Source organism: Crassostrea angulata, chromosome 3 (genome assembly GCF_025612915.1).
Source record: "Crassostrea angulata isolate pt1a10 chromosome 3, ASM2561291v2, whole genome shotgun sequence".
Lineage (NCBI taxonomy): Eukaryota > Metazoa > Mollusca > Bivalvia > Ostreida > Ostreidae > Magallana > Magallana angulata.
In genome coordinates this window covers 34879870-34903932 of record NC_069113.1, presented here as the reverse complement: position 1 = coordinate 34903932, position 24063 = coordinate 34879870, and the positions used below count along the sequence as shown (strand labels likewise).

General features: G+C 33.0%; 1 protein-coding gene across 1 annotated transcript; it reads right to left on the bottom strand.

The window, feature by feature from the left end:
- Positions 1-21562, bottom strand: LOC128177632 (uncharacterized). The gene is made up of 28 exons (XM_052844429.1): positions 21402-21562; positions 19547-20019; positions 19177-19379; positions 18723-18838; positions 18372-18583; positions 18106-18234; positions 15300-15428; positions 14659-14873; positions 14328-14467; positions 14058-14160; positions 13418-13964; positions 13151-13303; positions 12909-13049; positions 12456-12672; positions 11566-11719; positions 11202-11370; positions 10699-11055; positions 8096-8335; positions 7506-7624; positions 7026-7192; positions 6705-6852; positions 6101-6290; positions 5835-5953; positions 2930-3161; positions 2620-2769; positions 2324-2490; positions 611-755; positions 1-137 (listed from the first exon to the last, which is right to left on the bottom strand). The coding sequence occupies exons 1-28, from the start codon at positions 21434-21436 to the stop codon at positions 37-39; spliced, it is 5271 nt and encodes a 1756-aa protein (XP_052700389.1). The 5' UTR covers positions 21437-21562; the 3' UTR covers positions 1-36.
- Between the last annotated feature and the right edge of the window lie 2501 nt (positions 21563-24063).

Genomic DNA, 24063 nt, shown 5'->3' with positions numbered 1-24063 from the left:
ACATAAGGCAGTTCAGCAATAATAATACCAGCCATTTTAATCTTCGTCAAATTCGTCTTCTTCGTCAGGGTCGTCATCAGGATCCATTGCATCATCGGGATGCGGTGTAGGCACGGAAAGGTCTATTTCACTGTGTTCTGAAATCACACACATGTAAATCACAAAATGTAACATATCAATCCTTTGATTTCAAGAAGCAATCATTTGACTTACCCAAGCACATCCAAAACTCTGAGAAAATTTTAATCACATCTTAACGATAAAGCTGATTTTAACATTAATCTTTTTTCCCCTTTAAAATCACCTTGGACAGGAAAAGTTATACATGAAAAATTTATAAAACATGCTGAAAAAATGTTACATTTATCCCGAACCTGAAAAAGTCAATTGAATTTTTTTTCTACCATAAAATATTGTAAAACAGAAACGCAAACGAAACGTAGGTCCTACACGAAATGCTAAATTCTGATAAATAAATAAAAATATAAAATATGCAATAATCATAATATTTTTTGATCAGATTTTAAAAGAGGGCCACTAAACACAGATGTGTATCCCTCTGTAATAATAAACATTTCTAGAGGACAGTAAGAGGATAATAAGTACTTACGTTTTCCTGTGTATATAACTGGCATAGACTGCAAATCAGTGTCACAACACAGCCCTTTCAAAGACCAATGGTTGTAATGTACAGGGTCTGTCCTTATCGAGAAAAACGACTTCAGATCCTCACAATCTTCGAACACCATGTTTTCCTACAAACAAGAATTTAGATTTTTGACAATTTGAGTCCTTGCACCATCATCAGACGATTGATTGACAGTTTACTTATATGTTGCTTGGCGATTGTGTAGAAAATTCCGTTAAATGATTCTTTAAATTTGGTGTTACTTGTTACTTGGTATTAAAATGTTATAAAACTAGAGGTACTGTGAACAAGCTCACAATTGATACCCCCCGCTAAGAAAAAATCATAACTCATGTATTTTTTCTATTATAGAAAATATTGGATGAATCTTATTTCATCGTCCATTTTCTATAAATAACAACTGCTCTATTTTTTAAAACTGTTAATGCTTATATGAGTACACAAACCAATTTCTATTCTTTAAATTCCATTTTAGTTCAAGTTAACTGTTTATGCATGATAACATTTGCATCCTTATGTCAACAAACATGACTCGAATCAAACGAAATTCCACATGTCAAGCAGCCACTTAATATAAACATTTTGAATTATTGGTATACTGAGCCTGATTTTTCTTTAAACAATGACCAAGTCAATGGTCAAGGTCATGACACACTCTTAGGTTATAAGCATTCTAGATGTGAATTAAGAACTTCCAATATTTGTCCATTAGAAAGATATGGGCTGCACACCAGTTTAACACCTTTCTGGAAATGACTTTGGCCTTGCCCAAATGACCTTGGGTCAAGGTCATGACAAGCCCTTAGCTCATAAGCAATCTTTGTGTGAACTGAGAACTTCCAATGTTTCTCCATAAGAAAGATATGGACCGGACAAGAATTTTGCACTTTTTTCTGCCACTGACCTTGACCTTGGCCAAATGACCTTGGGTCAAGGTCATGACACACCCTTAGGTCAAAAGCAATCTTTGTGTGAAGTAAGAACTTCCAATGTTTCTCCATCAAAAAGATATGGACCGGACACGAATTTTGCACTTTTTTTTGTCAGTGACCTTGACCTTGCACAAATTACCTTGGGTCAAGGTCATGACACACCCTTAGGTCATAAGCAATCTTTGTGTGAAGTAAAAACTTCCAATGTTTCTCCATAAGAAAGATATGGTCCGGACACGAATTTTGCACTTTTTCTGTTGGTGACCTTGACCTTGCCCGAATGACCTTGGTTCAAAGTCATGACACACCCTTAGGTCATAAGCAATCTTTGTGTGAAGTAAGAATTTCTAATGTTTCTCCATAAGAAAGATATGGACCGGACACGAATTTTGCACTTTTTCTGTTGGTGACCTTGACCTTGCCCGAATGACCTTGGTTCAAGGTCATGACACACCCTTAGGTCATAAGCAATCTTTGTGTGAAGTAAGAACTTTTAGTGTTTCTCCATAAGAAAGATATGGACCGGACACGAATCGAACAGACAGACGGACAGACGGACGGACGGACGGACGGACAGACGGACGGACGGACAAGGTGATTCCTATATACCCCCCCCCCCCCAAACTTTGTTTGCGGGGGGTATAATAACCCATGTAGTTTATACTTCACTTAAACATGGAATATTTAGTTTTTTTGCGTAAAAAAATATGAAAAAATTCAAACTGTACATGCTATCACTTACATTTCCTTCCATTTTGTAGGCAGCTACACAATCCATGGTTTTAATGTCCCAGACTCGAAGTGTATTCTCCTGACGCCTGCAATGCGTGACAAAATATTTCGAACCTTTTTTCATTAGCGGTAACGTCACGGGCATTGCATGGCCACCCAATCGATGCAAGATGGTTCCTACGTAAATAGCGAATTTAAGGAGAAGCGTTAGCACAGTATTAGAATAAAAAGAAAGACAATGCAAACTGCGATATCAAGAAAGTTACAATTAGTTTTTAAAATGTAAATTTTCTTTTGCATTTTTACCTTTTGTGGCGTCCCAAACTCGAATAACGTTATCCAGATACGACGTTACGAACCCCCAGTCTTCAAGATTTCTGACATTTGGTACAGCTAGGAATCTTGCTTCGTATTGCAAGGATTCTGGATAACCATTGTCAGTTAGTTTGACACCCACTTCAAAATGAATAAACAGTTCTAAATCTTTATGCCGTGATGATTTGAAATCAATAAAATAATCAAAAATTTAATTTAAGCATATTTTTCTATATAAAAAGATATACCGGTATCATTACATCATCTAAAGATTATTTAAATTTGTTTTCTGCAAACATACCTTTACCCTCCCTTACTCTGTAGAGTTGCATTGACCAAACATTTTCTCCTGTACTGTTTACAGAGAACAAAGCAGTGTTTCCAGAGGAGGTCAAATGAACGTATTCAAATATCCTCTGGCATTTAAAGTCATCTTCTCCAACAACACCGAGAAATTTGCTGTTCACAGTGTCCAAAAGGAAAAACTTATCTGCTGTGCTGTGGGCAATTACCACAGAACCATCATAGCATGCCTATAAGCATTGAAGCTTTGAATTAATCTTAAATACTCATAGACAAATAAATTAGTAATGCGGAATTTTGTAAACTCAACTATTTTGTAAGGACTAAGTTGTATCTTAGGAGAGAACTTTTTCATAAGTTCATTACTTATCCGTTTCAATATTCCAAACTTATCTTATGAATTTCCTAAGTTATGTCTTAACTTTAAGATAGGTAAATCGATGTCTTAGAAACAAACTTAACATGGCGACTGTCTATCTTAATGAATTATATGCATATTAAGGTTGAACAAAATACTAGAATACACGTATCATTAAAGGGCTATTATCAAGATTTTTAATCTTTTCAAAAAGACGCAATATATATTCCTTAAAATGTAAAAATTAATGACTGGCCCTAAAATGCGAGATTTTTATGGTCAAAATTATTCATTTCAAAGCTCCGGCGATAGAGATACATGTACATTACTCTAAACTGAAAACTTAAAAATTATCAAAATATACTTATATTTCTTCATGATCAGTTAACTTTTTGGTGTAGACTTCTAATTTTTACATTTTTTAGATTATCTGATAGCACACGCAGATTGATAGTGGGTATAGTTATAGCTAGTGCACTGATGTAAATTAAATTATTCACGCCCGGGAATCCATGATCTCTTAAATAGTTTGATAAAATCAGGAATGAATACTAAATAAATACTCAATTACAGATTGACTGGATGAATTGCCCTCTCCCTCCACAAAATAAGCTTTTTTTAAGGGAGAAATTTAGGTGCTAGGTGTCTTTGGGGTTTTTTTGGGGGGGGGGGGGGGGGGTGTTAATTGATTTTTTTGTTGGGGGATGGGGGTAGAAATGACCGGGAAGTGTTTTAGGAATGTCGACGCTAAATCCTCCATAGGAACGCTGTTTTATACAGTAACTAAAAATCTTGCCTTATATCCTCGTTTCTTCTATCAGCCGAGATGCATTTATTTGCAAATTTCGATTTTTTTTCTTTTTGTAAAAACAAAACACCCCATTTTTATATCAATCATTACAAGAAAACTAGCGTTATAAAAAACTTAGATTAAAAGTTCCATATCTGTCCATTCCTACTTGTCACTGCATATGATTATTGTATTTCATTTGGAACATACGGTATGAAACAGTAAAACCATCTGGCTATTTCAACGATCGTTTTTAGATTTAGGAATAAGCATATCAGTATACGTTAACACATGCTATTTAAAATGGACCAACTAGACAAAAAAAAACACACTCGAACATTTATAAAAATAACAGAAATTATAGCAATGACCAATGTTTTCCATTAATTTATGCGATCTAAAAAATAATATTAAAATATAAATAACGGAATATATATAGCTAAAAAAATAAAGTACAATCTATCCATTCTCTCAAATTAAAAAAAAAATAATCTATACGAATTTATTACGTAATTTTGATCTACTCTTGTATGTACGTGAATGTAAAAATATCATACAACATTTTAGTACATGTACATAGACACTACACTATTTACACTCTATTTACACGTTTTACTTTTTTTCTAAGATGTTTCTAGGTGAATAAGGGAATGAATTTTTACATTCATTAAAAAAGTTTACATTCGTGTCATATTGAAATTTAAAAAATTTAAATAAACGGTATCAATTTAGAATTACCAATATGATATGAAAGTGGCTTACATTGTATCTTAAGATAAGTCAACTGCGATACGCTAAGAAAGTTTTGTGAAACAGCTATGACAAATCTTAGGAACTTCCTAAGTTATAACTTAAGCATATCTTAAGTTCTATCTTAGGAAATCTTTGTGAAACGGGCCCCTGGATCTCTAAATATATCATTATAAGTTTAATTTTTATAATTGATTTTTATATATTTTCAATTGATTTCTTTTCAAGCTAGACCCATGGGATATTGCGATTTTCAGTTACAATATACATAACTCTAAATCCAGCTTTATCATTAAATGCAAACTATAGCTAATATTTTTTTTATACGATTCCGTTTTACATGTATATGATATTCTATTTGAATGTTCATGGAATTAACATTTTTGAATTTTCACTTTAAAATAATGTTTGTGGGCAATTTTACTACAATGGCTCTCGAGAAAAGGGTACTCTTTTCACTTTAAAAAGGGTACATAGGGCTTCTAATTCAAACAAATTAGAATCCCCATCAACCAACCAAAGGATGCTTGGCGTCAAGTTTGATAGTTTAGATGGTTTTTACAGACTTAATTTTGCAGGCATAATCCCCCGTCGGTGCAGCCATGACTGTGAATTTTCCTTTTCTTAGCAACAAACTTGGAACATGATACCCAGAACTATACAGCGAATAATCCAAACTATATCAAAATAAATAATCTAGGCATATTATCCTACAATATGGCAGCCGATGGGAGGTACATATGAATATCGTCAAAATTGCATCTATAGAAAAAAACCATTACTTAGAGCAGGAGTTTAAGAAGAGGCAAACAAGTATAAAGTTTTCAGACATACCGATGAACGGACGGATGCTGGACAGAAAGTTATTTAAAAAAAAAGCTCACTCAGGACCTTGGTTTAGGTGAGCTAAAGATTTTTCTTGAATCTTTTCAGCATAAGCAAAAATAATTTTATTTTCTGAATTAAATGAGGGAACATGAAAATTTAACACTTAAGCCTAAATACCTTTAAACCCTTTAGTCTGCAGTTCCCTTCTGAGGGACATTTAACGATCGCCTTGGTTTTTCCACTCTTAACGTCATAGATTTTGAAGTGTTTTCTTCCTTTTGTCACCGTTACAAGTTCTAAAAAATATTTCAACATCACCTTAGGCCAAGTCTCAATGAATTTAAATATTTTTGAATTATCTATTCAATGCACGCTGAAAATCTCGAGATTTGCAAGACTTAATTTCATAATCAAATATAATACTTAATTTGCTTCATTCTTACCTCCTCTTTCTTTCAATACAACTAACTCCACGTATCCATACGGAGTAAATGGAATATGCTCAAACATCTTTCCCTGGAAACTTCTCGTAATTTCCATTTTGTCTAAGTCAAAAACTCGAAGTTTTCGGTCGGACGAACATATGATAACTTCTTTGTCGTTTAAGACCTCCAGTAACCGAGGCTTTTCATTCTGTAAAATTAAAAGGTTTGTAAAACAACAAATCGAACACTCCTATTGTAAATAACCAGAGTGTGGTTTTGGTCAATTATTCAATTCATCCTTTATTTCTGGTTACGTTTCCAAAGGATCGTTGTCGATGTCATTTTGTAATATTTAAATTATTCCACAAAAATTTTCCTTTCAAAACAATGTGTTATTTATTATTTATTTTTACCGTTATTGGTACCAATTTGTTAGTTGAATTTAATAAAAATAAAAATAAAAAAAAGATTCTTTTATCAATTGTTTACCAAACAACTTTCCACAAATGTTTTTTTAACCATAGCAACAAAAACAGTAACAGAACAAGCCAAACTGAGGAAGATAAATTAATATACATTAAAAAAACGTGTGCATATGTGTGTGAATAATAATTTGACTCACCAGTTGTCCTTTTTTGCACACCTCACCAATGAGGAGGTCAACCGCAACAACACCAAAGTCCTCCTCCTCTCCTTTCTTCCTACGATCCAACATGTACAGTTGAGCTAGACCCAACAGATATCTAGGACTGGATGTTGGTCCATAATCACTAAAGACAGAGTTTGAAACCATCGTGGATACTTAATAACACTGCACGGTTAAATGAAAATAACCATATCTACTTCTGAGTTGGTTTTTACAGGTAATGATCAAACGTAAGATATATATTACCCCTATTTGATATTAAGATACTGTTTCTCAATAATAATGTAGATTACTTACTACATGCGAACAAGACCTCTCACTGCGCCAGTAGCTTTTATTTTGTTTTTGTCGGTCACCTTCTTGGTTATGTCCCATACTCTTAAAATTGGCGTATTTGAAATGGTTACCATGGTTTTCCAGTCTGTTGACGCGATGCCGAAGACATAGCAAGGATGTAAATATTTCTGTGAAAAATAGAGTTTAAGATAATTATAATAAGTGAGAATTGCAGAGAACGCAATAATCTGTCAGATTGGTCTTGACCATAGCTCTGCAGTCCCTGAGAATGCATTATTTTTCCCGATCTATACAATTTAATATGTGATAAATAATTTAAGAAAATAAATAGAAAACAATGTATGCACTATATACATGCTTTTTTAATCAAAGAGAACAAATCAATCATGTATTTGACACATAAAGTTATGTTATAAATACAATCAAAATTCACAATTTAAGTTCTAAAATTGAATAATAATAATAATCGTCGTTACATACCATTTTTAACTTTTCTGTTTTCAGGTTCCATGTGCACACGCTTTGTCCTACTTGATAGAATAGTTCTGTACCATCAGGAGAAAGAACAAACTGTCCAAGTGTAAAATCTCCTTTGCTACCTTAAAATTAAAGGAAACTGCATGTAAGTTCGTGGTTTTAAAATAACGTATTTTAAAATATATGCAATATTTATTTATTTTTTCTTCTTGCTTTGATTGAAGTGCATTGTATTGATTTTCTGTTTTTTAAAGGAGGTATCATTTTCAATATTAAGAATATTTATAATATTATTATCTTCGTATAATGTTCTTTTATATATATCAAATTTTTTAGCATTACATGTACGTTTATGTTCTCATTTGAGCATAAATAAGCAATAAGGTAAAAATTCTACACAATAAAAATTTAATCTAAAGAACTTAAAAATATTGAAGTCTGCAGTTCATGGAAAATGGTACCAAAATTATTTTGAGTACATCTATAAATGTACAACCAAACCCATGCATAAAACGTAGTATTGTGTGTAAATATGCATGCTGCAGAATTTGTTTATATGATAATCGGTATTATGTACAAATAGTAAAATATACCTTTAATAATTCTATCCTCTTTCATCGTAGAGACATCCAGGAACCGGATGTCATTGTCAAACCGGATGGAGAATATGACATGTCTTTCGTCAGGCAAGATGGCTAAGGACTTGATAATGTGACGTCTGATAACCTCCTCCGGGTATGGGACATCATACAGAGAGACCTGTTTGGTTATTAAGTCCAGGACAATGAATTTTTCTCGTGGTTCCACTGTGGCGGCAACCAAAGTCTTGGAGCCTGTCAACATTCATGGAAAACATGGCCTATTTTAAAGCAATTACATAGAAATTCAATTCAATTAAGGGGATATGGTACACCTCCACATTGTGTTTAATTTTACATTTTTTATTTCTCAAATGTGTTACCTTACACGTAGCGCAATATCTAGGAAAGTTAAAAACGAATCTGTAGGTCGTCTGTTCGAATCCCGCTGGTGCTATTATAAAATATACTTTTCCAATTTTTTTAAAAACATATTTTTGGTCACGTATTGTAAAATTTGAAATTCTAAACCGATGAAAGTTGTTTAATATCCACAATAATATTGAGAAGTGTCCCATACCATATAAAAACAAAATAAATATTTATTATGCAGGCATATATTACAAACCTATGTCAAGTGCGAGTTGAAAGCTGTTTATTAGATTACACTATTATTTTTCATAAAATTCGAAGTCACGTGACATACAGGTGAGAGGACATGATAGTTTTTACACACTCTGTATTTTTACTAAATATCTTTTTTTTTTCTCAAATATATTCGGAGAGCGCCACATATCAGTAGAGCACGCGTATCAGTTCACAATGCTCGGGGAACACTGATGCGGCACAGAAGGTGAGAGATGCGGAATCAGCCCTTGATGCTAACAGGATTGGGAATACAGTAACCTAAAAAGATTTCTTAAAGGATGGAGTGACGACAAAGAGACTGTAATAGAGGAGATCGTTACTTGAAAGGCTGATCAAATACATGTGGTAGAATTCAGGGCAATTCTCGAAAACACTCGACGGTAACATTACATTTGCTGAAGGTACCTTCGACGTGTTCTGGGGGACTGGACTGGACAAAGAGGCCACCCTATCCACTAAAAACAACAAATTGCCTGGCAAAGACAGACTAGGTCTCCTATACCAAAAGCTTGATAACAAACACACCGGGATGCTAAGGAGCTCTTCCTTACCCAGCCTTATATTGAAAAGTTCCCGAGAGATCTTCGGAAGCAAAGAAAAAAGACCGACAAGCGTGACAAGGGCAACAATCACTAGTAAGTCGACAAATTTAACTCTTGAACTTATGATCAATACGATACTAAAAATTTTCTCACTAAATGTTCGAGGTTAAAACACGTATAGAAACAAACAATTCATTTTGATTGGCTAAGGGATGTGAATAATTATGATGTCATATTTTCACAAGAAACCCATTTTGTTGAGGAACAAAAATATGTTTTTTAATCGAGATGGTTTGATGATATGATTAATTGCTATTCAGAATCAGTTGAAAGTGGAGGGGCGTCAATTTTTTTCATGAAAAATGGCAACATTGAATTATTATCATAGATCAGTAGATGGTAGAAGAATATTGGTCGATATTAAATATAATGATATAATTGTATTATATATAATGTGTATTTTTATAATGATTAAAAAAGTAAAATATTGAGTGGAATGTTGAATTGGTAAAATTGGTCTATGTATGTGAAAATATATAAATATTACACAAAAGAAATATGTATACAATACAGTATATAGTATAAAAATAAGAATATCTGTTTATGTGAATTGTTGGTGATGACTATTGATTTTAATAATAGAATAAAAATATCTTTTATGTGTACAAAACTAATGCATGCCTTGTATTTAATCGAAACTGGTAACATTATGGACTCAACGTTTTCAAGGGGCATGGTCACGATTTTGGGCATAAATTACTTTTACGTTTTAAGTGTTTACAATGCTTCAACAATAGGCATTTTTGTAATAGGCAGCCTAAATTTGAGTGTCATTCGTTGAGTAATAAGCAATTACAGAGCGTACAATTCTTTGCCATGTAAACAAAGCTTGTGTTAACATTTTGAATGTTAAAGTGAAAAAATTCCAGTTTTAGGCCTAAATGAACCTGTAAAAAGTTAGAAACTGTCAATTTCTGCTTAAATTGAATAAGAAGATACACAAATCAGCTTTAAAAAAGACTTTTTTACTGGTAAATTAAAGCTATGTTAACAAAACCATGGCATAAACCTTGTTTACAAGACAAAGAATAATGAGCACTTCATTTTGCTTGAAAATCAATGACTGCCTCTCAAATTTCATTTGATCCTTTTAAATGCATTTTTAAAGCGCTGTAAATAATAAAATCAGAAAAAACCCAGAATTTGACCAAAATTGTGACCATGCCGTTTTAAATAAAAACGTCTTTTGGCTAACTATTGAAAATTTATAGTAATATAAAAGCAATTTAGAGTTATCAATGAAGTTGATATTAAAAAAGAATTTGAAAAGTCCTTTGTTCATACTGTAACCATATCTCTTTTACATTTTACTACTGTTGCATACTTTTTATTGTACTAAAGTGTTGATGTATTAATAATTTAACTTACTGACTGCAACTCCAGTGTCGCCGAATCGAACCCCATCTGGACAAATTATGGTCTCAGTCTTTTTTCCAGTTTTAGCATCATACCACTCGATGGTATTATCTTGGAACACAAGGAAGGCCACTCTTCCCTTGTCTACCGGACAAAAGAGAGTTCTTTCCCTTGGAATTGGGATAGTGTACAGTATTTCCCCCGATTCTTTCAGTCCCACAATCTTGTAGTGGAAATGTGCTAAAATGATGCTATCGTTACACATGAAGTACAGTTTGACGGCTCTTGGGGCAATACTGTCGATTGATTTCAGCAGTTTTCCATTTTTGACATCCCAAAATTTAATGCTATTGTCTGGATATTTTGCACCTGAAAATATTAATAATGCAATAAAATTGCAGATGATTGTACTATTCACATGCAATAATTTAGAGTAAAAGATGATAAAAAGTCATATAACTACAAAATTTCATATAAAAAATTATATACAGTTTGGACTGTTAAGCATTGCTTACACGTGACTGCTGTGACGCCATCTTGTTTCATGTCCACGCTAATTATGTCTGCGGTATGGCCCGACAAAGAAAACACGAGAGAACCTCCAGGTTTTGCCAACATATGATGACGAGGAAATAAAAAACTGAACGGGTAGTCATCCATCTGGGATAAAAACGAAGCTACGCTCTGTTTGCGAAAGAAAATACAACATCTATCAAAATTAAATAAACCCTTAAATCTAAAAAAAGATGATATTTATAAATAAAACATCGGATAGAATCAAAGACACATGAACGGAAGTGTTGCCCGTTCAAAGGTAGATTACGTTTACTGTATGCTGTAAAGCGTTTATGAGACGTTTGAACTATATGTTTACAAAACCTTTTCTTCAGATAGCCTGTCTAGAAGTTGAGGCACAAGAAGCATTTTATCAAAGATCAGCGCATGCTCAGACAACTGCAAGGTGTCCCTTATGATACTGATTTGTTTGTCGTTGGTTTTCTCAGATGCGAGGGAAAAATCAGACAAAACGTTGCTAAAATCAAAAATCAAATTATAATTAGAAAATGATTTCATGGCAGTCGAATTTCAAGATGATAAAATGGAAGTGCAGTAGACGTCACAAAAAAAAATTTACGTGTTTGATTGTGATAGATAATTAGAATAAATCACCTAGCAATAAATTATAAAATTTCAATAGATATCTGTAATCAATGCATTATTGTTATTAAGTTCTAGAACATCGTCGGAAAACTACAACCAGTTTTGCATACGCTTTACAGCATTTCCTTAGGCGGTATACTTATTAAACTCGGCCTTGTGGATATTTCATAAGAAATTGATTCTGATTACGACCTTTAAATTATGGGGAATATCTCCCTGTTCGAATAAATGTGAACACATCTATAGATATATCAATGTCGTTAGATTTTTACATGTAGATATTACATGACTGTATTTGCGTGTCATAAATACATGTACAAGATCCATGGACTCCCCCACTCGCAACTATTCATCGTCGCAAATCAGGAGATAGTTTCATGTACAATAAAAAGAAACAACTGATTATTTGTTGATATTTTATGTTGTAGATCATTTCTAAACCAGCCCTTTGTAAATAAAAATTTGAGAATCACAATATTCGGTTTGCAGTTTTGAGTTCTGCTTTTGCGTAATAGAGAACGACTAAGAAATTTTCAGAGTCGGACAATGTTTATAGAGAGGAGCACTGTAAGCGGGAATAGAAATATAGGAATATTAAAAACATGTACCTGCAAGAAGTGGCAAGAAGCTTGCAAAATATAAACTTAAAGTTGTATAGACACTCTGTTTTTAGCGCCTCTATCTGATCAGCCTTAATTCTGTGGTAGGGGAGATTGTTCAGTTTCCTAACATTAAACGTACTCCCAAACATCAGAGGCTGTGCCGCCACTAATCTATCTTCTTCAAATGCTTTTCCAGACTTGTCCTTATAGGGCTTCTTAATTCCTAAAATAAAAACAAAATGTAAATGTCTCCGATCATCATAATTAACATAAGGACTGAGAGGTGTTTAGAGATTTAAGACAAACTGTGCATTTAATATTGAGCCAAATAAACAAACTTTTAAGATTTTTGTTGTAATTGGTTTTACGAGACATTTTATTTATTTTGAGGTCAAATGAGCTATGGGTCTTCCAAGTGTATGAATACTAGTGAAGTGAACAAACAAGTTTCATGTATACCATTTGACCATTTTCCACTGAAGAAATCGGCCAGTGCTTCATGGAGAATCTTCGCATTCTCACAGTATCTATCCATAGCTGCCTGTATAAACTGCCGGTGATACCAATACATCACAGTCATCCCATCTGCACCACGCTCAACTGAAATTTATTTTTTGAAGTTAAATTGAATTTTTGTTAATTGATTAAAAGTAAAATTTTACTGTTTAAAAGTTTCTTTCATTAAAATGTACGGGTTTTACCGATGTATTCGTTTAAATCCGCTTTCAATCTCAGAAGCAGCAATGGCGGTAAGCGACGCAATGGTGGCGTCCAATAAGTGTACACGTCATTAAGGACGTCATCATCGCATGCCAAAATGTCTTCTAATTCTCCCTCGGACAGGCCACTTTTAGCTATTAATGAACAGAACGTCAACGTGAGAAATTCTGACATGAAACAATTCTGAAAGTAAAATTGTAGCATTAGAAGATTTAATAAAAAAAACATCAATAAACGTATAAACACACCCGCCGTGATGTAGCCAAGCGTTCTAGACACGAACAGTTCTCCGTGTTGCCTCTCTAGTCTAAAGAAGAGGCGGTTGATGCTTGCACGTATTGTTGTTTGAAGTCTAGTGGAATCCTGGGCGGCAAAAGATGTCCATCTGCAGGCCTCGTCAAACGATAACTTTAAGTTCAGAGGCAGAGGGCATTGGTCAAATGACCTCATCAACAAATCCATCTGGTAATTAGTTAAAGTTCTGTGCTTTTCTTTGAACCAAGAACCAATAATATTCTTTACATCTACCTCCGGAAGTTTTTCTACAGCAATGTAATTGCTTTGGTCTGGGTATAAAAACTTAAGGGCAGGAAAACATTCGTATTTTTCCTCCTCAAGGGTTGATACAATGAATTTTACATGCTCTGATAAACTAGCTGGCATCCAGCCAAGCTGTCGACCTTGGTGAGAAGGATCTAGCTGGTCCATAGAGTCCAGCAACAGGACTAGTTCTTTGTCAGGTTTTGGCAACTCTTGCAGACATCGTTGGAACTCTTCCACAAGTTCTTTTGGATCCTAAAATGAACCACAACTTTGTTGAATTTCAGTAATTTACAAATGAAGTTTGGGTCCTTATGATAAATATTTTCACTAATATGTTTCAGTTACCTCCGATGTCACTGATGTATCTCCATAGACGGTTTTGATTTGATTGCAAATACTTCTCAACAGAGAAATAATATCTGAACTTCTAGGAGTGGTACCAAGAAACCTGTAATCAGCGGAATGTTGTTATTTCATTACCTTAAACAAGAAGTTTCTTTTCTTCTTCTACCTTTATTTGTTTGCATGACTGCGACACAAAAAATGCAAATACTTTCAACATCAATATAAATCTAAAAACTAATTGACTGTTTCTAAAAAAAAAATTATATATACCTTATAATCACCACAGCGTTGGAGGTTTTAGATGCTGTCATCATGGCTGTTTTAGCCATAATGGAGGTCTTCCCTGAGCCAGACACTCCATGGATGATTAGCGGTAAATTGTTGCCTTTGCTCAGGTATGCCTCTGTTTTCTTTTTTATCAATGTAGAAAAAGATTTTACATATTTTCATTAGGAATATAATTATATTATTAAAAGTTATGGTACGCGATATAGTATTCACTGCATTGCATTTTTGTGCGATTGATTTGGAATGATTTTAGAGATAGCTTTCACTCCCGAGCAGGCAAAGAGATAAATAAGCTTCTTTGATATACATGTACCTTCAGAACTGCTTCACGACCATGGAAATTTTTGGATTTTTCATGAGCAAATCTGAGATGTTGAAGGCATTCCTCAAACAAAACGTTATTAGTTGAAACACTCTCTTCTTCTCTTTCTTGGATTCCTTTCTCGATTAGCCGACACACTTGCGTCTTGAAATCAGTAGTCATTTTCTCCAAGTATTCTTTGTGTTGACTATTCTCAGGATCAATACCTTAAGTTGTTTGTAAATAAATATTATGTAGTTACTGAAAAATTCTGACATAAAAATCCTGAAGTTTCGACAAATCTTTTATAATGAAATAATAACAAGCAGTGTCTTCCGATAATTATGTGTATAACAAAGCAAATTTTAACTGTTTTAATGACATATCTATTTACTTTTTGTATGCTAGTTTTAAAATATATCATGGTGATGAGTTGTTGTGGCCAAATTTAACTATCAATCTGAGGAAAATCTGAAAAAGTGTTCTTAGCAATTATTTACAGTATGGTAGCTATATGTCGTGATAAAGAGTGATTTTTCGCCAAATTTAACTCTTAAAAAAAATTGGTCTACGATTTAAAGCAGTAACAGAGTAGTTATTTTCTAAAACGATCATTACAAAAGAATATTTTATTTGAGTGCACAAACTCTCACCCTTTCCTGTCCAATCAATCGCGTAGGTACAGATGTTTTCAGCCGGAAGTACTTTTGGAATTTTCTTCTCCTTTAGATCAGACATCAAAATCTTCACCTTTTTTAGTTTCTCTTCTGAACCTAGACATTCTGCAATCAAAATCAAGAAAAGCAATCAGGGTTAAATTCTTACTACAAAATCATAATAACTCGGATATGTAGATACCAAAAACAATAATGTCCTCAAATTCATCTCGATGTAATAACTCGTTACTGTTTTTCGTTGGGTTTTTAAAAGTTTAAGAATTCGTAGAATTAGGATAAAACATAGGTAATCACAGATTACAAAGCTCAGCGAGACGAGACATCACCCTTATGAGACTTCACCTTTATGAGACCACCTTTAACGTATTAAATGAAAATCAAACTTTATGATCTTGGATATTCATGGATTCTGTTTTGACACAATATCATATATCATCTGTTAAAAAAGTGTATGATAATCATTTGTTCATATGTTAATCAATACAATAATATAAAATTAAATATTGCATCCTATCATATTTACAACATACATCATATAATACAATAAAATACCATAATAAACAATGATGAGATATGATATTGTAACATATGATATGACATTGTATTGTGTTATACGTTATTGTATTTGATCACATAATACAATATCATAATATATATAACAATATAGTATAATATTACAATATCATATTACATAATACATCATAACATTGAAATATATGATATTACATTTTATAATATAGTATGATATTGTATGATACTGTATCATTTTTATACATAATATGATATTGTATCATATGATACAATATCATTTGATACAACATTGTATCATATCAAATGATACAATATTATATGATAATTAAAATATTATATAATATAATATTATATTATACATATTGTATCATATCATACAATAATATATTTAACAATATCATACAATACAATTTCATGTGATATGATAATATATCATATTATAAACCAATATCATATTATACAATATCGTATGATACGATATTATTAATTATATAATATTACAATATCATATAATACAATTTCATGTGATATAATTCTTTATAACAGAAACCAATATCATATTATACAATATCATAGGATACAATATTATATTTTGCAATATCTTATGTAATAGTATCATGTGATAAAATAATAAATTTATAATACGATATAATATTATACAATATTGTATCATTATATACAATACTATACATAACAACATCATGATACAATATCATATCATAAAATATCAAAAAAATTGATACAATATCATATCGTATCATATAACTTTTTATAATATTACATATGATATCATATTGTATCATATTAAACAATATTGTTTCATACCATACAATACTTTATCATAGGAATCATGTTGTATCATTTATCAACAAACACATCTATCTATCGAGCAGGTTTGAGTGAGGTAGGAGATTTCTTTAGCATCCTTGATAATTGAGATCAGGCTCTGCATCTGAAGCAACCTCTGCGCTTCATTTATAATATAGATAAATCAACTATGCAAGCTTTTATCTATAAAACATGTGACCTGTTCCAAAAAAACCTAAACTTTATCCAGCATTCAAAACCTATGGCTCAGATTCATCATTCAAGCCTGTCAGGTGCATCTGTATCATAAGACACACCATCCATTGAAGTTTGGTGAAGTAAGGACCTGTAATAACTAAGATATATTTTTTAGCATCCTTGATAATGGAGATCAAGCTCTGCATCTGAAGCTTCCTCTGTGATTCATTCATATTACAGTTTAATCAACTATGCAAGTTTGAATTAGTACTATAATCTATTAAACATGTGACCTGCTCCAAAAAACTTAACCTTATCCAGCATCTGAAACCTAAGGCTCAGACTCAGCATTCAAGCCTGTCAGGTGCATCAGTATCATAAGATTCACCATCCATGGAAGTCTGGTGAAGTTATGACAAGTAATAACTAAGATATAATCATCAGAGGGCACCTGTTTCAAAAACTTTAACCAGCTCTAACAACCTTAACCTCCTCCAGCATCCAAAACCTATGGCTCAGACTCGGCATTCAAGCCTGTCTGGTGCATCAGTATCATAAGACGCACCATCCATGGAAGTCTGGTGAAGTTGAAAAGGTAGTACCTAAGATATAATCATCAGAGGGCACCTGCAACAAAAACTATAACCTGCTCCAAAAACCTTAACCTCCTCCAGCATCTGAAACCTATAGCTCAGATTCAGCACTCAAGCCTGTTTGGTGCATCAGTATCATAAGACACACCATCCATGCAAGTTTGGTGAAGTACGGACCTGCAGTAACTTAAATATTGCTATCAAAGGGCACCTGCAACAAAAACTTTAACCTGGTCCAACAACCTTAACCTCCTCCAGCATCTGAAATTTAGGACTCAGATTCAGCTTCCAAGTCTTTCAAGTCCATAAGTAGGTCCAGATGCATCATCCATGCAAGTTTGGTGAAGATAGGACAAGTAATAGCTTAGATACAGGACCTGCAACAAAAACTTTAACCAGGTCCGGACGCCGACGCCGGGGGTATAGCATAAGCTCCCCTTGACTTCGTCTCGGTGAGCTAAAAACAAAACCATATCTTACTATTTCAACTTTTATGTTTGTTACACTCTTTAATGGCTAATTAAGAGATTTATTTTATCCAAGGTCTTTTTAAGCTTATCCCATAAAATTTGAGTTAATTTGAGTAGCTACCAAATTCTTTCTATAGATAGAAATATTTTATGGCAGCTGCTTATTAATTTAATATAACAAACCTGTATATCTTGAAACCAGCCTAGAGGGTTCAGCTTTATCGATTCCTCGCAGGGTTCTTTGAAACCACAAACAGTGTTTGTTTGCATCTTTTATGTCAAGTAAACCTTGTTTTACCTCTTTTTCAGTAACTAAAGAAACAAACAATAATATTTAAGTGAATGAAATCAGATATCTACTGTTTACAAATTCTTGTACAATGTATTTATTGTCAAAAGTTTTTTTTTTTATCTAACTTCTATAAGTTTAACTCATTCATTTGACAAACCGGATATGACATATTTTTCAGCTTCCGTGTCTCCAAGTGCTTTCTTTGCAGCAGAATAAAGCGCTTCTTGCATAGCGTCATTGTCTTCCCACCATTTCTTTTTGGCTTCTAGTCTTTTCTCGGCCTCGGATGACAGAAATTCAGGAAAAATGGTACTGATGGATTGCAAAATGTACATAGCTGGAACTGAGTTGTCGTCCTTAATAAACCACCTGTGAAAACATAGAATGTCTTTATATGCATTGGGTTAAATTTCCTACAGCAATATTTGAAGGAACATGGTCGTTATATGCAGTCTTACATTAAAATATTCAAATAAGCAAAAACGAAAAAAAAAATACTCAGTCTTACTTCTTCAGCAATGCCAGTTTATCTTTATCTTTGACACTTTTGAGGAGTTTTTCAAATTCTGTGGCCTGAATTTCTCTTGGTAATGCACAGTATCCATACTTATGGGATAACAATGTCTGTTTTTATAAAAAGGAAACAGCATATATTATATAAGACAGGTTCCAGGTGTTTAGACGTGAAAGTAAAAGTACAGCATTAAATTTTACCTACTAACCACTACCCAACCATCGACCCCCACCCCCAAATGACTATATTTAGAAAGGCCAAAACATTACGAACCAAAACATACTAAAACCAAAATACCAGTTTATAAATCAAAAAAATATAAACAAATGTAACCTTTACGAATGAACAAACTAAATATTTCAATTTAAAATAGGTAAAATATTTAAAAAAAAAAACAAAATCAAAATTAAAAAAAACCTCACTGGTAGTGGTTAATAAAAAGCTGTACCACAAAGATTGGTCCAGTCGATATGTCGCGGCACTGAATCAGTTCCTTCAGACACAGCTCTGTTCCCATGTGGTCGTCTGTGGACTCATCCCTGACCCCCCATCTCATGTCCACCACCTGGAACTCGTACCCTCGGGCCTGACAAAACAGCTTTATCTGAGGAAACGTCTTTTCCAGAAGCATGTTCCGTTCCAACATAGTATCTAATTTTCACAATAGTAAAAATTATTTTTAAAAGTTTATGACAGACTTGAATATGTAAGTTCAATGAATAATACTTATTATAACAAAATTATAGAACAAAAAATGATAACAAAATTAATACAAAATTAATATAGAAAAAAATAAATAAATAAGCATCAGGATTTACCAGTAAAAGTACTGCTCGTAAACAGTCGAACTATTTTTGATGTCTTTGGGAGGGGCTTGGTGACGTCACCAAGCAGAACAAAATGATTAGAGGATTCCGATTGTTTGAAATTTCCTTTAAAGCCCATGCTCTGCAACCTAGCGGCATTTTTCTTAACTTCGAGATTCTGCTTTATCTGAGCATACAGCTTGTCTGCCTCCAAGTTTGAGTTCTTCTTTTCAGTTTTCACGAGGTTGCCACTCGCTGGAGTTGTAGCAACTTTGGAACTTGCACTGCTTTTGATAGAAGACGCTGCACCCAAAGGTTTCGCCGATTTATTTGCTTGAGAGAAAGATATTCGTGATTTTAATGGAGGCCTTTGTTTGACACCTGCCCCAGGTAGGGGTTTTGATGTGGTACATACGTGTTCTTTTCGACCATTGGGGTTCACTGCTTGCGTCTGGTTGGTGGTCGTTTTAGCTGCCGGTCGAGAGCTGAAACATGCAACAGTGATGCAGGTAAAGAGACATGCATATTCAGTAATCATGGCTTTAGAATCATTGTACATTTTAGAGCTTATTCATGTTTTAAGGAATGAGTAAAAAGAACTTAAGCATCAAATCTATGCTAGGTATAATGATACATGTATACAGAAAAAGTATGTTAATTCCTACATGTACGCACTAAGAACTTGTTTGACTTATGACAGCAGATATATTTATACATTAATATTGTACAGTAACAGTATAGCAATAGTATGGATGTTCATTTCTTTATAATATTACAATGGTAACTGATGTTCATTACTTTATAATTTTTATCATCTTTATAAATTTCTAATTTCATTGTCACAAAGAGCCTTTATTAAAATCCAAATTTCTGTTTTGAATTTGTGTAGGCAGATGTTCATTTCTTTATTACAGTGTATAATATAACAATAGTAACCAATGTTCATTTCTTTATTTCATAACAATAGTAACGGATGTTCATTTCTCAAAGATTTTAACCTCCGTGTTTTAAGAATGATGTGATAAGAAAAAATCCACATTTCTGTTTAGAATTTCGCATTTGTTCCCGAGATATTTTAAACAATTAATAATGATATAAAATATTTTCAGTCATTTAGTGATCAAAGAACGTAGTCACGATGGTTATTTATTATCGAAATCATCCATGATATTGCAAGGGCTTTTAATCATCGAACTGTAGAAAGGTATTTGATATTGAATAAAAATTTAATCTAATTATCTAAAATCACAACTTATAAATAATATATAAATAGTGCATTTTTTTTTTGGGGGGGGGGGGGGTACATGTAACAGTTGAAATTGACCCCCCCCCCCCCCCCCCCCCCCCGGAGAAAACCATTGTCAACCGACGCGATGTATTCGGCTTACAATTGGTATAAACTTTAGTATAGCTTTAAAGTATTGTTTCATACAAAGGGTGGTGGGGTTGAGGAATCATGAATACGTGTATTTAAATAAATACAGTAACAAAGACTGGTGATAGATTCTATTTAAATAAATACAATAAAAAAAGACTGGTGATGGATTCTAATTGCGTTGTGTATTTCAAAACACAACTTAGGACTTTTTTTTAATATATCTTAAATTTTAGCACTTAAAGGCCACCTTACTTTTTTTTAAAAACCTAGTTACAAATAAACAAACGCACACTCGCAGCCATGTGCAAATACTGCACTTGTATAGGCCTATAAGTGGACTTAAACGGTGTTATATAAATCTATCTGGGTACAAAATGTGGTCCTTGACAGTCATTATCATTTGCTTATTGACAAAAATCGATCAGACAGAGTAATTGAAGAATCGCCACTTAAATCATGTATACAAAATAAATGTTCATTTTATCTAACCTACTAGCTCCACCAACAGGTTTAGTTTTCTTCATCGTATTTGCTAGAAAGTCCACATCACGTATCTGTTCGGGGAGATCACGATTCACAAGGAACAATCATAACAATGGATCGTGTACACACTTTACAAGCTTCGCTGATTTTGGTATGATCGCACCTGTCTGTCGTGTATGGAACGCAGTACCAGGCAAAATAATCTTCCATTTTGATCTACTTTTTTGATTTGACCTACAAATCTTTTATTCCGCGGAATTGTTTCAAATCCATTAAGTTAAAGCACTGTCTAGTACAGTTTGTATGATGACATAAGGTAGAAATATACTAACATAAACAATTTATATTCGAATTTAATTATTTTAAATGCTTTCGTGAAATCAGATAGAACTTTATATACATGTAGGGTAGGAAAAATGGAGAAGTCAAGATTGATGTCTTATAACAATAAATAATAACCCTGGACATCTTTTGAATGTTTTAGTTTGTTTACTTCAAACAAGAAAATAAGTGCATAAAGTAAAAATTTATATATTTTCTCATAGCAACATTTAAAGAAATACTATTTGAAATTAATATGGTTCTAGACAAATAAGCTTATTTCCTTGAAGATTTAAAGATGTTGATGCAAAAGCGTGATCGGTAGTAGATTGACGCATTCGGAGACAAAACTTAAGAAAGAAAAAAAAAACCCTTACATTTCGTAAGGTTACTGGAATAGTAGGCGGGGCCTAATCTAAACAGGTGGGTCTACCTAGGTGCGTGACACTATACACCGAGAATTTCGCAATAAATGATAAATATGGCGCGGAAGTCGTCATATCCGTTGATTATAAATTTAGAAGAAAAATAAAATATTAAAAGAGATAAAATGAATTTTAATTTTAAATTATTCAAATAGGTTCAAATTAATATATTAACTAAATTGACTTAAATCACTTTGAGGACGTTAGCTATCGGCAGGCATGTTCACGAAACTTTCCTGAGATATGACTAAGGACAAAAGCTAGGAACATCGTAAGATCAATGTCAGGAACATTTTAAGTTAAGATATCCTAGCCTAATAAATGATTCTTATTTTTTCACATTTATTCGTACAGGTAGAATTTGAGAGACTTCATGTCTTGTGCAGGGATAAATCAATAAACTTAAGAATTAATGTATCACGGCAGCTTTCGGCTTATTTATTTATACAACATGTGTATTCTTTGAGTGTAAATTAAACATTTAATACTCTTGTCAGAATTTAGCGTTACCTGTACAAATACCAATTTCCCTTTAGTCTACAATATATAGAATACTAGTACACGTACAGGTTTAATAAGAAATAAGTTGTAAATTAACTCGAAAATAAACCGGCGCCCATAAATACAATTTATTCAACATCATGAATTTTTTAAAAGACTAATTTTTAAAATGAAGCGATAAAAATTAAGAATGATCACGCATGGCTTATATAAACTGGTGTTGAATTACTCTTTAACCAAAGACATTTGCTCTAACTTTAACAAATGATCTCGAAAAAATTGGTCTTCACAATGGCTTGTGGAATTTAATTAATCCAAATAAAACTGGAAATGTAAACTTTACTCGTTCAGATACATGTAGATCACACTCTGATATTTCCTTTGGTCATACAATAACTTATATAGATCGAAAGCAAAGCCACTGTCATCTTGGTCTAATTATTTAATCAAATGGTTGTTGGTGTGAACATATTCTAAAAATGTTTGTGTGTGTGCACTGGTACTGGTCTCCTTCTTAAGTGACATGTTGCTCCTTCAATACTTTGTTTGTCTACTGACACACAACGTAAATATTTCCTTGGCATTTCTCCTTCCTCAGTGGCGCACATATACGCCATATATGCACACGTCATTCATTAAGTTGAACAGTATTAAAAGTTAATAATCAGTAAATTATGGGGGGGGGGGGGGGGGGCTTACCCGAAAATAGGACAAGCAAAGAAATTTTAAAAAATCTGAAATCTTCAATCTTCTAAATTGTTGATAACGATAAATACCCTAATGTACTAATAATGAATATTTAGGTAAATGTTATATGTTTTTATTATGGGGAAAATGTATTGAAAGTCGCTACAAATGTTATACCAAACCTTTAAAAAATTGAATTTCTATATTATTAACAGGAGAAAAACATTCTTTTTCGATAAAAATAGAAAAAGTATGTGTAATAAAGCCCCCCCCCCCCCCCTCTCCTAATGCTATGTGCCGGAAATAAACTCCACCCCTCGTAAACTCTCTGTGTGTGTATATAATATGTGTACATATACATGTATACATAGGTAACCAATCACTATCTATTAGCTAGTAATTGAAGACCAATGAAAACGAGTCAAAAATGTAACCGCCTACCTATGCATGTACATGTACCTGTAATAAGTCATCATGTTGTTTGTAATTTCAGACCTTCTGAAAATGAAAATCTTTAGAAAGCTTGCCTCACTATACTGTATTCCAGATTAAATGCATTTTTGGTTGATAGTTAAACAAAAAAAGCTTACTTTTTCACTTATAAATGGTCTTTTATTATGCATTTGCTTCATTCAGATTTTAGGGGGTGTTGTTTTAACAATCTACATGTATTTCATAACACATACACAGTAAAGGAAAGCTCATAATTACTAGTATTTCAATTACAAATTAAA